The 15,277-nt window shown below is 41.6% G+C and overlaps 2 protein-coding genes across 14 annotated transcripts in view; both read left to right on the top strand.

Moving 5' to 3' along the window:
* prom1a (prominin 1a) overlaps window positions 1–10,936 on the top strand; it is a 123,432-nt gene extending 112,496 nt beyond the window's left edge. For 7 of the 13 annotated variants that reach the window (XM_082955858.1, XM_082955854.1, XM_082955853.1 and 4 more), the window contains 5 exons: window positions 1,865–1,980; window positions 6,636–6,659; window positions 8,470–8,573; window positions 9,179–9,211; window positions 9,328–10,936. In XM_082955858.1, the coding sequence (XP_082811984.1) occupies window positions 1,865–1,980; window positions 6,636–6,659; window positions 8,470–8,539 (210 nt within the window). In that variant the 3' untranslated portion in view covers window positions 8,540–8,573; window positions 9,179–9,211; window positions 9,328–10,936. The other 6 variants (XM_082955857.1, XM_082955855.1, XM_082955862.1 and 3 more) reach the window with 6 other exon arrangements.
* Window positions 10,937–13,320: 2,384 nt separating this feature from the next.
* Window positions 13,321–15,181, top strand: fgfbp2a (fibroblast growth factor binding protein 2a). The gene is made up of 2 exons (XM_014211849.3): window positions 13,321–14,291; window positions 14,519–15,181. Exon 1 carries the CDS (start codon window positions 13,387–13,389, stop codon window positions 14,281–14,283), a length of 897 nt encoding a protein of 298 aa, XP_014067324.1. The 5' UTR covers window positions 13,321–13,386; the 3' UTR covers window positions 14,284–14,291; window positions 14,519–15,181.
* The last annotated feature ends 96 nt before the right edge of the window (window positions 15,182–15,277 follow it).

Below are 15,277 nucleotides of genomic sequence, written 5' to 3'. Positions count from 1 at the left end.
GAGCCCAAGAAGGAATGAAAAGGAATTATTTAGGGTATTTTATTTCAATTATTTCAAGGCTATAGCCTACAAAGAAATACATTGTGAAGCATTTGCAAGTGTGACACTAGGCTGGTGTCACGCTGGTATAAGCGATTCGGGAGACAGACACAGGAATGCTTAATAGGGTTTTTATTGTACCCAATCTACGGCGTGCCGTGTAAAGGCACGGGGACGAAGACCAAACAAACACGTATACAGAACAGGGTTGAAACCCAAACAAAAGAGCGGGGAGTACCTCGAATAAATAACACAAGCGCACAATGATTAACACACGGGACGAGACCCATAATAATCTACGCAATCCACAAGGGCACGAAAGCCCAAAACACAGCACAGGTCTCACACACACCAACGGACATAGTAACAATAATGGACAGCCCAATGGAAAACAAAGGGCACACTTATACAAGTACTAATCAGTGGGAATAGGGGACAGGTGTGCGTAATGAAAGTTCCGGAGGGATCCGTGACAGTTGGTCATTGTATTAAATCGTTATAGTCTATAAATTGCACATATAGGCTGTGACTTAACTTATAATTAAATGCAAATTAGACAAAATAATTACTTATTAGTGCCTTTGAATCCATTGTTAGAATCCATTTTTAGAAACACGAGTTTGGCCAGTCTGTGGCCTAAGGCTCAGGCGATGGTGCCTGGAGAGCCGGCCAGCAGCGAAAAATATCCTCTCCACACTTGCAGAGCCCCTGGGGATGCTAAACACACTTTTGGCCATTCTTGCCAGGCTGGGCAGAGATGTTTATTTGTATTTTTATATGGGTACAGTAGGCCTAAAGGTTTTTAGGCAAAATAACCCAGTCAAAACGGAAAGCTCCTTGAACGTGTGATTATGCCAGGCTTATTGGTCTATTGTATAGATAATATAATGAGAATGAACTAAACAATTAGGAGATCAGATTTTTTGGTTTATAAATACTTTGCTACAATGACACATTTAGTTAACTACCCACCTCATTCCTTTCTTTTAGCGTGTGCACGTAGCATGCTTTTGGGATACACGTCTTCTTAGATTCCACAATTGTTCTTTAGTTGTGGACACTGGATCACCACGCTCCCTCTCTTGCTCTTGGTCCTCATCTTTATAAGTCACCTTGATTTATCACCTGTGTGTTTTATTCATTTCTTCATGAAAATAGTTAGCGAACTCCATGACAATAGCTAAAGCAAGGTCCTATAGATAGCAGCACACAAGTAGACTACAAATGCATGCTGGGCCGGGCATGCCCTAAGCTCGTGAAGTCAGTGCTACTGGAATGCTATTGGAGCGAAAATGGAGCAGGCGATAAGGCCGACGCCCCAGCCTTTGGGGATCCCGCTCCACGCTCCAGTCAAAACTCCAGCTCCACTCCGCTCACATACTCTGCTTCATGTAGACTTTATGACTCAGTGTTTTCCACCTTTAGATTTGGGTAAACAGTGCTGGCCCCTCTGCAAAAACATACACAGTCACAAACAGGTACACATACTGTGCAGAACTTTGTGTCCAACTTGATGGAAAGTCCTCTACGAAAGATAAATATACACGGTCGACAGTGCAGAGAAGTGTAGCCAGTTTATGGTGCTATACTTCATACCTCAGGCTCCAGTGTTGAAAATCTTCCCAGTAATGAGATATTAAATGATATATTATGTTCCATGGCTATGTTCCATGGCATCTGTCATAAAACCATAAATATATTTATCATGTAAAAAAAAAATATATATATATCATGTATTTAAAAAATGATGATCAAGAGAAAGTATACCGAACCTAGGACTGCTTTTGACTGATACTGCATTCTCTCTGTTTTCCCTGTCTCTCAGAACACATTCTGGTTTGGCCTAGGCTGCTGTGCCCTATTCCTCCTTCCTAGCATCATCCTGTCAGTAAAACTGGCAAAGTTCTACCGTAGAATGGACACAGAGGATGTTTACGATGAGTGAGTATCTCTAATCCTAAACTGTCCAGTGAAAATCTCACTTTTAAAAGTTCATATTCTGTTAACTCATACCCAGATGTTGTTGACTCGTCCTATACTAGTATTTGTGTCCAAAGCATAAATTGTAATAAAAAATAAAATAAAATTTAAAAAAAAACACTTAAAAAAAAACCCACCTCAAACTTATATCTTAAACATATCTTATATCTTACAAAATGCTTGTTATTTCCTCATAGAGCATGATGTCATGTTGGCTCATTGGCTGAGCTGGCCAATCAGCAGTCCACTCGCATTAGTATTTTAATGACGGTATACGGCCACACCATTCTGTTGTTGGTGTGTGCCCACACATGCTATTTAACATACTTAATTACCATTTTTTGAAAGGAAAACGATTTAACTCATATTGGAATTAATTATAGGTCGTCTTTCATAGAAATCTATGAACACTGAACAGTTACTTTAAATACTATGTCATCACATACAGTTTGTCATATGTGACTCGTTTCAGGAAACTAGTCGTATGTCGCGTGTCACTACTTCACAGGAGAGGCATTTGAACGTAAACAGATTATTTTAATCAAAATACGTTTTTTGGGCAGAAATGGCTTCTGGAGCATGTGAACTTTCATCTGCCTTATTAACAAACGTGTGTGCATCTGTAAATAAGAATACAATTGTTGAATTACGAGCCCATTTTGTTTAGCCACGGAAAAAGACCTTCCAGAAAAAGGAACCTTCCAGGTAGCCATGATTGGCTGAGATAATGGTTGGGCTGGACATGCCGAGAAATGAGTTTGGATTGGTCTGCCATGTAGCAAGCGTCTGTCTATAACATGAGCTGCTCAGTATGTGTAGGTAATCCTTTCTAACACGGCTATTTTGAACGATATCACGAAGATCTGCAAAAGTGTTGCTAATGCTCTCCACATTCTGGAGGACCGAGTTTTGAAATCAGTGGAATGTCCGGAAATTCTGGCGTTTGATTGCAAAGAGAACACACAGAAGGATGTTGTATAAAACACCTGTCTAGTTAGCGAACATCAAACTTAGTTGGTTAGCTTTAGCTACCTGCAGATTCATGCAGGGTAATAACGTTATAAGTTAGGATTATGGTTAACTTCTTACATCTAGACATTCCGCTAGCGGAACACCGCTCCAATGTCCAATGATAGGGCGTGGCGCGAAATACAAACTCCTCGAAAATCCGAAAACTTGTCTTTAAATAGCTGATAGAGTCTTGTCTTTAAATAGCTGTAAAATAGTCATATGTTTGAGAAATTGAAGTAATAGCATTTCTAAGGTATTTGAAAATCTTGCCACAGGATTCAACTGGCTGTTACGTAGGTGGGACGATTTGGTGCCACCTAGCCCAGAGAGGTTAAAGACAAGACTCTCCTTTATCTAACCACACAGTCCGATTTCAAAAAGGCTTTACAACGAAAGCAAAACATTAGATTATGTCAGGAGAGTACCCAGCCAGAAATAATCAGACACCCATTTTTCAAGCTAGCATATAATGTCACAAAAACCAAAACCACAGCTAAATGCAGCACTAACCTTTGATGATCTTCATCAGATGACACTCCTAGGACATTATGTTATACAATACATGCATGTTTTGTTCAATCAAGTTCATATTTATATCAAAAACCAGCTTTTTACATTAGCATGTGACGTTCAGAACTAGCATTCCCACCGAACACTTCCGGTGAATTTACTAAATTACTCACGATAAACGTTCACAAAAAACATAACAATTATTTTAAGAATTATAGATACATAACTCCTTTATGCAATCGCGGTGTCCGATTTTAAAATAGCTTTTCGGTGAAAGCACATTTTGCAATATTCTGAGTAGATAGCCCGGCCATCACAGGCTAGCTATTTTGACACCCACCAAGTTTGGTACTCACCAAATTGGATAAAAAAAATTGGATTACCTTTGCTGTTCTTCGTCAGAATGCACTCCCAGGACTTCTACTTCAACAACAAATGTTGGTTTGGTTCCAAATAATCCATAGTTATATCCAAATAGCGGCGTTTTGTTTGTGCGTTCAAGACACTATCCGAAGGGTAACGAAGGGTGACGCGCCGGCGCATATCGTGACAAGAAAATTCAAAATATTCCATTACCGTACTTCGAAGCATGTCAAACGCTGTTTAAAATCAATTTTTATGCGATTTTTCTCGTAAAATAGCGATAATATTCCGACCAGGAGTCGTTGTTTTCGTTCAAAGACTGAAAATGTAAAATGGACTCTTCACGTGCACGCGCACGCCCGTCTCATTGTTCTCAGATCGACCACTATCCAAATGCGCTACTGTTTTTCAGCCATGGACTGCAAAGTCATCATTCAACTTTCTGGCGCCTTCTGAGAGCCTATGGGAGCCTTAGAAATTGTCACGTTACAGCAGAGATCCTCTGTTTTCAATAAAGAGGCTAAAGAAGGCCAAGAAATGGTCAGAGAGGGCACTTCCTGTTTGGAATCTTCTCAGGTTTTGGCCTGCCATATGAGTTCTGTTATACTCACAGACACCATTCAAACAGTTTTAGAAACTTTAGGGTGTTTTCTATCCAAATCAAACAATTATATGCATATTCTAGTTTCTGGGCAGGAGTAATAAACAGATTAAACTGGGTACGTTTTTTATCTGGCCGTGAAAATACTGCCCCCTATCCATAACAGGTTAACTGTTAAGCTAGCTAGCTAAATGTCTAAACATAAGACTCCACTATGCAAGTAACCATTTCACTGTACCTTTTACACCTTCTGTATCCTGTAAACTTTGATTATATTTGATCTAGTTTGTGTTTACCAGAGACGGTAATGTGAAGGAAAACATGACCTGTACCAAAGTCAAATTAGGATATGACGTTAGGCCAACGAGACAGTGTCTAAGTTCTAAAATTCTCCAGTAGAATGGCCTGCTTTTATTTCATCACACTCACAACCGTAAGCTATTTTCTGTAATTAGCTCGCCATTAACTTGTAAATAATGATCTTGTTGTGAGTTTATTTTCCTGTAGTATTGAATACAAATTAAATGAAGACGTTGTCAGCTATATGATATTGTCATTATTTTAACTCGTTAGCCAGCTAACTTAACATTAGCTAGCTAGCTAACAAGCTAGAAACGAACCAAAACATTGTTTAGAAAGTTGCTTTTTGTTGCCTGGTTTGCTCGATTGACATAAACAAAATTCATTTTTAAACGGGTTGGTTTATTGGTGTTAAACATACACCAGTTATGCTATTTTGGACCACCAGGTTGCTGAAGTCATGCAGCCTGTTGTTTTAGTGTTTATACTTTTTCATAACGACAGCAAGTTTGATGTCGGACGACAATAGAATGTTCATGATGTCACTGCAACAACTGTCTACAGACATGTCGCTAGACGTAGTATAAACCAGCCTTTAGTCTTGATGTCTTTGGTTGTTTAGTACAGTACTGTCGTACTCACTCTGTTTAGCACATTGCCATACATTTGAATCCTTAAAGAGATGGGTGGAGCTAAGGCTTAAGAGGGTGTGAAGGATGCTGAATGGGTGTAGACAAAGAAGAGCTCTCCAGTAGGTACCAAAACATTCAAGGGCCATTTTCTCAAGAGTGTGGTTACAAGTTTATCAACTTTCAAAGCAGAATTACTTTCCCAGTGTTCCTCAATTGTAGTGTATGATATACCATTTTCTAGCTCTGGGTCTCTAATTTTATCCATTGTAAAAAAACACCATTTCAAATGTTGCTACATAAGACCGAATCGAGCCGGTCGGTCACATATCTGGAAGAACCCTTTGATCATCCTCTTAAGTGAACTATAGCTGAGGTTTGGACGTCCCCTACTGTGAATTTGTAGTGCAACCCAGTGATTAGTTTGATGTATGGTGATCCTGCTTACAGATTTACCCCTACAATTGGTCTACCCCACCTAGCGCTTTCCCCGTGCCTATTTGGTTAAAGAGGCCATACAGTGGATGTTGATTTAAGACTGGAAAGTCATCTTGGGGAACACTTCCTTATTAGACCCTATGATATGCATTAACAAGACTGAAATTGGGTCTGAGTCTGATTAGTTCTCATGTGCCAGGATTACAAAGTGGTCATTAACACAATTTGACTCAATCCACAACAGACAAGTTCAGTATGAGGTAATAGCATTGCTTCTTTCCTGTCTCTGGTCCAGCCCTTTTTCTATCTTGCCTTACTGTCCTTCCCCTATCTCTGCCTTCCCCTCTTCTGTCTATTGCAGTTCATTTGCAGTAGTAACTAGTTGTAAGCAACAGTAACTTAACTCTTTCTCTCTCTCTTTTCAGTTCCTCTGTTTCTGGGACTTGGCATTTTACTTTGTGATAACCATTCCTACTATTTCCATCTTCTTCCATCCTTACTTTTCATTTCTCTCTGTCAAGCACTTTGCACTTTATGAAGAAAAAAAACTGCGTATTAAGTACTATTCATATTGTTTTATTCATCCTTCAGTAGCCCTCACCTCTCCCATGCACTTACAGTAGTGAATGAATGCGATAGACAAGTCACCAAGTGTCTTGATCAAAGACGTGTATCGACGTAATCTGATCAGTGCCCAAAACCTTTTGGTGCATTTCTATTGCCGAGCATTTCATACATTTTTTTTCTTTTTTCTATCTTTGTAGCATTGAGACAATTCCCATGAAAACGTAAGATAAATTTTACCCATTTTACCTCTCCTTTCTCCTTCCAGTATAACTCATCCGTACATCTGCGCTTTTCTGTGGATTTTGTACATAGATTGAATTGCTGATTTCTTGGTGCTGGTTCTTGGTGTTTTACATTTTTAGCTTTGAAATGCATCTATTGGTGTATCGTTTTGGCTTTCCTTTGCGTGCAATCTTGAAAAAGTGCCCCTTGTTGATCATTAAGGGCTCTGATTTCTTGTTTTTAGTATTTGATTATTTGTGTACTTGTTTGACATTTTACTGCACCGTTAGGAGCTAGTAACACAAGCATTTCACTGCACCCGCTATTTAAAAAAAAAGGTATTTAACCTAACTAGGCAAGTCAGTTAAGAACAAATTCTTATTTACAATGACGGCCTACCCCGACCAAACCTGGACGATGCTATAACATCTGCTAATACACTTTGATTTGATTCTTACAGCCCACCTTTGTTTTTGTAAGTTAAGGTGTAAGATAAAATACTGTGGTTTATGCATTCTAGACTTTCTATATAGAACCATACATTTGTTTACGTTTAGAATAGACGCTAGCATTTTCCCAAGTTTTCCTATATAGAGAAAAACTTTTATTGCCGAGGGTTGATAGCATGCCATGTCTCTCACGTCATATTTTTTTCATCATGTTTTTTTGGTATGCAATGTTTTGTTTCCGTATGGAAATTGGTAATAATGGTTATCATATTGAGCATTTACAAGGTATCCAAAACCCTGTAATGACAAGGTAAACAAGATATAAAGCAGCCCGACGGAAATAATCAATTTGCATGGCCTGTTTCAGGGAGGGATTGGGGCAGGGGCGGCAGTGTTGGCTAGGTGGCAGTCAGTCACTCAGTGGGGTGGTTAAATAAGGTGGCTGGGACACAGTGCATGCCCAAGGGGTTGGCTAGCCCCTCAGACACATCTGGAGGTCAGCTGGATCTTTCCGCTGGATGCTACACTGGTCGCTGCTCCAGCATTGGGAGGTCGCAAACAAGCCAGCTAGTCCACTGTTTACCGCTTGTGTGTTTTGGGTTTGGGTTTCACATGATCTTTGGAGCATTACTAACCCACTGCATGCTCTGTGCACAATGACTTGATCAAGTGAAGTGAAACTCCTTGCATGTCTCCTCTTCTTTAGAATTGGGCAAACTGCTGTGAATGTACACGTGATCATTTTGCTCAGAGAGAGGCAAAAAGAGAGGCAAGCATGTCTGCTTTGGTGTGGTGCTACTGAGACAACTGCTCATGTGACTAACTTCTAACAACCTCTAACTGCATGTTTTTCATTGAAATGTACATTTGGACGGCCAAGCAATGAACCAAACACAGAGAGCATCACCACAGAATGACAGACAAGGGAACATGACAATAACCAACATGCTAAGACGACCACCTATGGCTTGTCTTTTATTACAATCTACCCAGTATCATCATCAATTCACCATGACCATGGTTTCACCCTCTACGTCCCTCTAAAAGTCAATAGAAAATCAGTTTGGATAGAGTGGATATTATTCCCTCAGTTCAGTGCATATGCAACACGTGTATGGTTACACACAGGCAAATTTACTGCATACATTCACCCTGGCATCATACCATCCCTTGATGGCCTCAAGCCCTCAGCGAGTGTCGATGGAGTGGTTCTGCTCTCTGTGTTTTGGGAAAAGCCTGCTGCTCCCTTCAAGAGCAGGATCTGAAAGCAAGAGACAGGACTAACAAAATGGTTGACCCTCGAATGTTCCCTTTTCCTGACATTGATGTTGTCCCCCTTTCTGTACCCCTGTGCCAGTAGCATCCTTGCCTATGACACTATGACTAGGTTCCCACGGGCCTCAGCTCCCCCCAGGCATATTGACTGGTGAGAGAGGCCCAGGCTTTTTGACCGACTCAAGAAAGGTACTGAGAACCACTGAATCCTCGGACGACATCTCTCCCTCCGCCTCATCAGTGTTGTCTTCCCTCCCGTTGTACTCTCTTCGTGCCATTTCCGTGCCTACATGCCATCTTCTCCTGCTGTTTGTCTGCATGCCATTGCCACACTGAAAAACCTCCAGAACTTCGGCAGTCTTTTCTCTCTCGTCTCATCCTTTGCTTGACACCATATTTTCTTCTGTAACCCCCAATTCACCCTTCTTCAACAGCTTGTTTTAGCACTTGCATGTCTGCTTCACTGACTTTGTAGAAAGTCTTTACGGGGAGGATTGCTGTTTTTGGAATCACTAATAAACCGTATATGGTTCGATGGTATTTGTGTCTAACCACGTGTAACTGCTCTATAAATTTACAATAGACCAGGCCCGCTGTGTGTGTTTGCTATTACTAATGACTTCTACAGTTTAAGATGAAAGTCTTCCTTCTCTCATTTCAAAACTCACATTTCATTGCTTTCATTTCTCCCCTGAGTCTCACAATGGCAAAAGCAATAAGCATCTGAAATATCTAATAAAATCTGATGCAATTAAATGTCAATATTTTCTGATACAGTATCTTCTTTTCTACAGTGCCATCGGAAACTGGAACTGAAACACTAGATTGTAAGTTTCCACTATATTTGTAGATACTGTTCCTATTTTCTATGATACATTTTACATCAGTGCATTATTACTCAGATGTTGAATGCGGCATTAAATTGCATTTCACCTATGTTTAGGACACCATCAATTTCCCACCCCTTGGACAAGACAAAGCTCCAAAAAGAGGTCCTTACCTGATGTATTTTGTGTGTGTGTTCAGCTGGTCCTCTCTTCCTCTGTCTGCACGGATCTTTTTACTGACAAGATCCTAATAACCAGTCACAGCCCGTTCTGGATATCTGCTGTCCAATAGGACCCCCCCTCAGACACTACAGAAGGTGCTGTCATCAACCCTTTCTTTGATCTTCCCCGGGGAAACTATAAGGAAGCCATACATATGAGCCAGTGTCGGTCGACCTTCATCCTTCACCTCACACAGCTGTCTAATGTGTTTACATTAGCCTGGCCACAATATCAGAGCCGAGGCTGAGTTCAAATTGAGGACACGACAAACAATTACACGGCTGTGTACTCTCAAACCTTTTGTACTTCTTTCGCGTTGTCCAAACAGTGAATGAAAAAGATCTTTTGAAATGTCATGTAGAGCTGCTACTAGAACATTGCCATCGCTGCTCGTATTTGAGGGGTCTTTGCAATGATGTTTTACTAACTGATGAGGAGAGCCGTTTGAGACGTATCACGTGAAACAAACCGGGTTGAGGCAAACTACAGACGGTTGCCTTTTAGACCAGTTTTACCATAGCATTTTGACTGATGTCCACCGTCTTGTTGGATATGAGGAAATATTGTATCTCATATCAGTGTATAACAGGTGGAATATCACATGAACCTGGACAGAAATGACAAGAGACTATAACATTCCTTAGTTGATTCATTGATTAACAGTAAATGCAAAGTATCATGTTGAGTAGACTAACACGGCACGTTAATAAAGATATTTTTCGGGGCTATTGTAGTAGTCAAACTTTAAATTGGAGAACTGCTATTTGGAGCCAAATCCTATTTTTACTGTAGGCCTCAGGTCTTTAGTTGTATAACAGTTATGCATAATATATTGTTTCAATCTTTTTTTTTAAATCCCACAGTAGCTTTTGGTACCTATGGAAGAGTGAATGTATTGAATAGTCATTTGTATATAAGAGATGTATTGATTAAAGTGAATTATGACACCCGTGTGGACTATGCTGAACAACGTTAACATACTGTAAAAATGTGCCACCCCCAAAAATATAACCCATCTGTTCTCACTTGTTTACATGTTCCTTCTTCCCCACATTCTGCCTCACAAAGATGGGGACATTAGCCTACTTAACTACCATGTGCTGTCAATCAAATAGCATTAAGCCAATCCAATAGAGGCTTGTTGATGAGAGGAGCGAGGACATCTTATTGGTATAACTGATCTTGCCCATTGAGTCTCGGAAAGGAACTTCACTTCCCAAAAACGATTACTACTTAAGTACTTCATGCCTGCAGACTGCTTACCTTAAGAAGTGTATGATTATCACATAACACGCTATTTTACTGAGATCTAATGACAGACATTTTATATGCACCATCTGGTTAGATAGTGGGTGCAATGTTTACTGTTTGTTTTAAGGGTATAACTGTAATGGTGACACTGGATAGTGGGGGGACACTAGTGGTGCCCATTGGAAATGTGTGTCCCTGTATGTTTTTTTGAAAGTGTACAAATGTGAATAAACTTTCAGTTGCATTCTTGTACACAGATCTTTTTTTATTAATATTCCTGTTAGAGGTGTGTCTCAGTGACCGCTTGAGAAACCAATGGAGAAACCAATCGTTACAAGTTTTCAAGGGTAAGGGGGTCGCTATTTTGGACACCATGTCCTTTGTTTTATGTTATCTACACATGATCAGGAACATTTGACATGAGACAGTGGGCTATGCTTCCTGGCTGATGTTTTGGTCACTTTTGAATGCTGGCGGTGCTTTCACTCTAGTGGTAGCATGAGACGGAGTCTACAACCCACACAAGTGGCTCAGGTAGTGCAGCTCATCCAGGATGCCACATCAATGCGAGCTGTGGCAAGAAGGTTTGCTGTGTCTGTCAGCGTAGTGTCCAGAGCATGGAGGCGCTACCAGGAGACAGGCCAGTACATCAGGAGATGTGGAGGAGGCCGTAGGAGGGCAACAACCCAGCAGCAGGACCGCTACCTCCATGTGCTCGCCAGATGTAGCCTGACTGCCATTAGGTACCGAGATGAGATCCTCAGACCCCTTGTGAGACCATATGCTGGTGCGGTTGGCCCTGGGTTCCTCCTAATGCAAGACAATGCTAGACCTCATGTGGCTGGAGTGTGTCAGCAGTTCCTGCAAGAGGAAGGCATTGATGCTATGGACTGGCCCGCCCGTTCCCCAGACCGGAATCGAATTGAGCACATCTGGGACATCATGTCTCGCTCCATCCACCAACGCCACGTTGCACCACAGACTGTCCAGGAGTTGGCGGATGCTTTAGTCCAGGTCTGGGAGGAGATCCCTCAGGAGACCATCCGCCACCTCATCAGGAGCATGCCCAGGCGTTGTAGGGAGGTCATACAGGCACGTGGAGGCCACACACACTACTGAGCCTCATTTTGACTTGTTTTAAGGACATTACATTAAAGTTGGATTGTAGTGTGGTTTTCCACTTTAATTTTGAGTGTGACTCCAAATCCAGACCTCCATGGGTTGATAAATTGGATTTCCATTGATTATTTTTGTGTGATTTTGTTGTCAGCACATTCAACTATGTAAAGAAAAAAGTATTTAATAAGATCATTTCTTTCATTCAGATCTAGGATGTGTTGTTTAAGTGTTCCCTTTATTTTTTTGAGCAGTATATTTTGCTATGGGCTAGGACTTGATGTTTCCACAGTCATTTGGCACCCAAACCCACATCTGTGCTGCCCAGATAGACATTTTCTGACCTGCACATAGCACATGACCACTTCTCCCTCACCCTAAATGTACAACTGGTTAAAGAAGAAGATTGAGTAATGAGTTTAAACTTCATAGGGAGTCAAGCTGATTTTATTTCAAATCCTAGGTAACTGTATTTCGATTCTTAACCTTAGCTCATCGTTCCTCAGGCTGTCTGCAGTGATATATTTTGGTTCACCACCTTTGCAGCTCTTTGTACTCCCTGCAAACCCTGTGTAGCCACTGACATGCATAGGGAGAGAGAGAGAGGAAGAAATGCCCGGCCCCTCGTTTGGCTTGCGGCCACGGAGTGCGATTCCTGATTCTACAAAGCGAAGCGAACCTGCTCCGGAAGTTTACATTACAGACCCCGCGTCACTCACAAAGAGCCCTTTCTCCCCCGTTATGATTGATTGCTAGGAAAATAAAGTTGCAAGAGGCATGTGCTGCTACCCTCTCTATCGCACAGACACACGCACACACACGCTGTTACATACTATACATACCGTTGTCTCAAGTCAGCAACTCTATTGTGGGTTATTCTTGTTTTCTCTGATTTCTTTCCTCAAGTTTCTCCACACTTCTGTTTCAGATTTTATTGTGTTTATGTTTGGAAGGAAATTATAGGCTGTGCTGTACGGTTGTAAACATCTAACTTTAAAACAGCAATGAACCTTGAACAGTTCCACATGTCCTTATAGCATAGTATTTTAAGACACGTTGTGGTGTTGAGTTGAAATGTACTTACCACACATACCAATGGTATGTAAAACTGAGAGAAAAAATGTATGTGGCATGGTGAACCATTACAGAAATCTTATGTTGGCATCAGTGTGCCAAGCTTCTCAAAATGAATGGCAGTCTGGAATTTTTTTCAAGCGATAAAATCCACAAAGTTGTGCTTGACATATTTGTCAATGAAACACTGATATACTATACTAGTATGGGCGATTATATAACACCTGGTTAAAAAAAACTTGAAGGCATCAATGTTCTCTGACTATTTCCTTCGTCTCCCTCCCAATTGGTTTCGCATGTGGTCCTGGCTTTCATTGACAGTCCCCAGACAACCATAAATTATAGTCACATTGCACTACACTCCTCCCCTCTTCAGGATGACTCTTGTAACCCAGGATTTTTTCACCTGAATGCCCTCTTTGTGTGCTGAGCCCATAAATAGCAGGAGGGACCCTCAGCTTCTGCAGTCCCACTCTCACTCCCTCTCTCACACTTAATCATCTGGCATAACCATGTGGACTTGGGCTAGCGCACTGCTGCTCCTCGCCTGCTGCCTCTGGGCAGTGGAGGGTCAGAACGAGAACGGCAATGGCAACACGAGGGCAGGCAATGGTGGTGGTGCTGCCACCACTGCTACTGCAGAGAACAGGAAGAGTGTCTGGGAGGACCCCATCCAGTTCAACAACAAGGCAAAGGACTTGTGCACTATGAGCGTCACCGGCCAGGGAGATGTCACCAGGCTGAGGATATCATGCCAGGGTGCAGAGAGAACCTACTGGTGCGAGTACACGGGCAAGCCCCAGATGTGCCGTTCCTACAACAACAACCCTCGCCATTATTTCACCCAGATCATGTGGGACCTGAGGAAACTCCAGAACGCCTGCCAGGCACCCAAGGCTATCAAGCCTCAGATGTGCAAGAGGGCACCGGAAGACGCCCAGATGTTGTTCTCCGCTTCCTCCACGCCAGAGGCAGCATCAGCAGCCACCCCTCAAAAGCCGGAGAAAGCCCAGGAGCCAACCCAGGCGAAACCAGAGACCCCCAAGGCACCGATCGTCAAGCAGGCTAAGCCAGCCGCAACCAAGCCTGAGCAGCCAAGACCAGAGCAGGTAAGACCTGAGCCAGCAAGACCAGCACCTACAAAGCCAGTGCAATCCAGACCTGTGCAAGCAAAACCAGAGCAGGCAAGACCAGCAGCTGCAAAACCAGCAGGAGCAAAACCCGCAGGAGCAAAACCAGCAGTGAACAAAAAGACAGCAGTACTGAAAAAGCTTCTGACACCCAAACCAACCACTCCAAAACCAACCAAGCCCACTGTCAAGAGCAATGCCAAAAAGATTGCACAAGAGTATTGTTGGCGGTCACTTCAAGGCATCTGTTCCTATGTCATTGGTTGGTTTCAGAGCTAATAATGAAGGTCAGTTGAAATAAGTTGGCTGTTGATATTTTCTGAATTGTAGTCATTGTATAATATCACGATGATAATATGATGAGCATTTGTATGTCTCTTAAAGTAATTTTAATTCAATTCTATAAAAATATGACCAATATGATTTCACGTTTAGCTCAAAGTCTAGTTCGTGTTTTACTGAGTAGAAAATGTCAACCTATTCACTGTATTTACTTTTGCTTTCTGTTTCCCAGATTTAGATTCCCTGTGAAGATGATTTCAAAGGTCTGACTAAAGAGGTGCTCAGAGTGGTTTCCCAGATGAGGACTTTGCTAGAAAATGTTATAGAAGAGAGTTTGAACACCCTCTTCATGGGAATGATTGTGCTGACATTTCTGTCAATCAAACATCTTTCCAGCCAGCCATTTTACCATGAGTTGTGAATGTTCCATTGAGACCGATACCAATCCAAAATGTTTGGTGAAATTGTAATTCCAAGGGTCACAATAACAACTGAAAGCATCCATACCTGAATGTGTGGATCGGGTATGGACAGATAGTTAAATCCATCGTCTTTCGCGTGGTACTCATTTTGTCAAAAATGAGTACCATGGTTTTTGTGTCAGAAAGCACTCTACACATTTCGACAAACCTATGGTACCCTATAATGTACTCTCCTAAGGCAGATGCACCATTGGTTTTGCCATTTTTTGTATGTTTGTTTATGTGTATGTTTGTATTACCATAAACCACGTATTGAATATGCTGTGTTGGGGAAAAACATGACAAGGTTTTTGTGTCATTCACATAGTAGAGTGGCATAGTCTGCAAACTCTACCACTGGTTCATTGTACAGAAATGTCACAATCAATGTATGAATGTCTGTATATAATGAATAAAGTGTGTTCTTAATTCTTGTTGGTGTGTCTGTGTTCCTTACTGGCTTGCTTTAGGTTTAAAGCCTGTCTCTCCCCATTTTTTTTAAATACCAGCAGGGAAAAAGTCAAAATGAA

This window comes from Salmo salar, chromosome 09, assembly GCF_965601325.2.
Source record: "Salmo salar chromosome 09, fSalSal1, whole genome shotgun sequence".
In the NCBI taxonomy this organism is placed as follows: Eukaryota; Metazoa; Chordata; class Actinopteri; order Salmoniformes; family Salmonidae; genus Salmo; species Salmo salar.
The sequence above is the reverse complement of the archived record's forward strand: the minus strand, read 5'-3'. Positions and strand labels throughout refer to the sequence as shown.

What these genes read in the sequence shown, in the direction of transcription:
- fgfbp2a (XM_014211849.3), top strand. Translation starts at nt 13,387, where the DNA reads ATGTGGACTTGGGCTAGCGCACTGCTGCTCCTCGCCTGCTGCCTCTGG.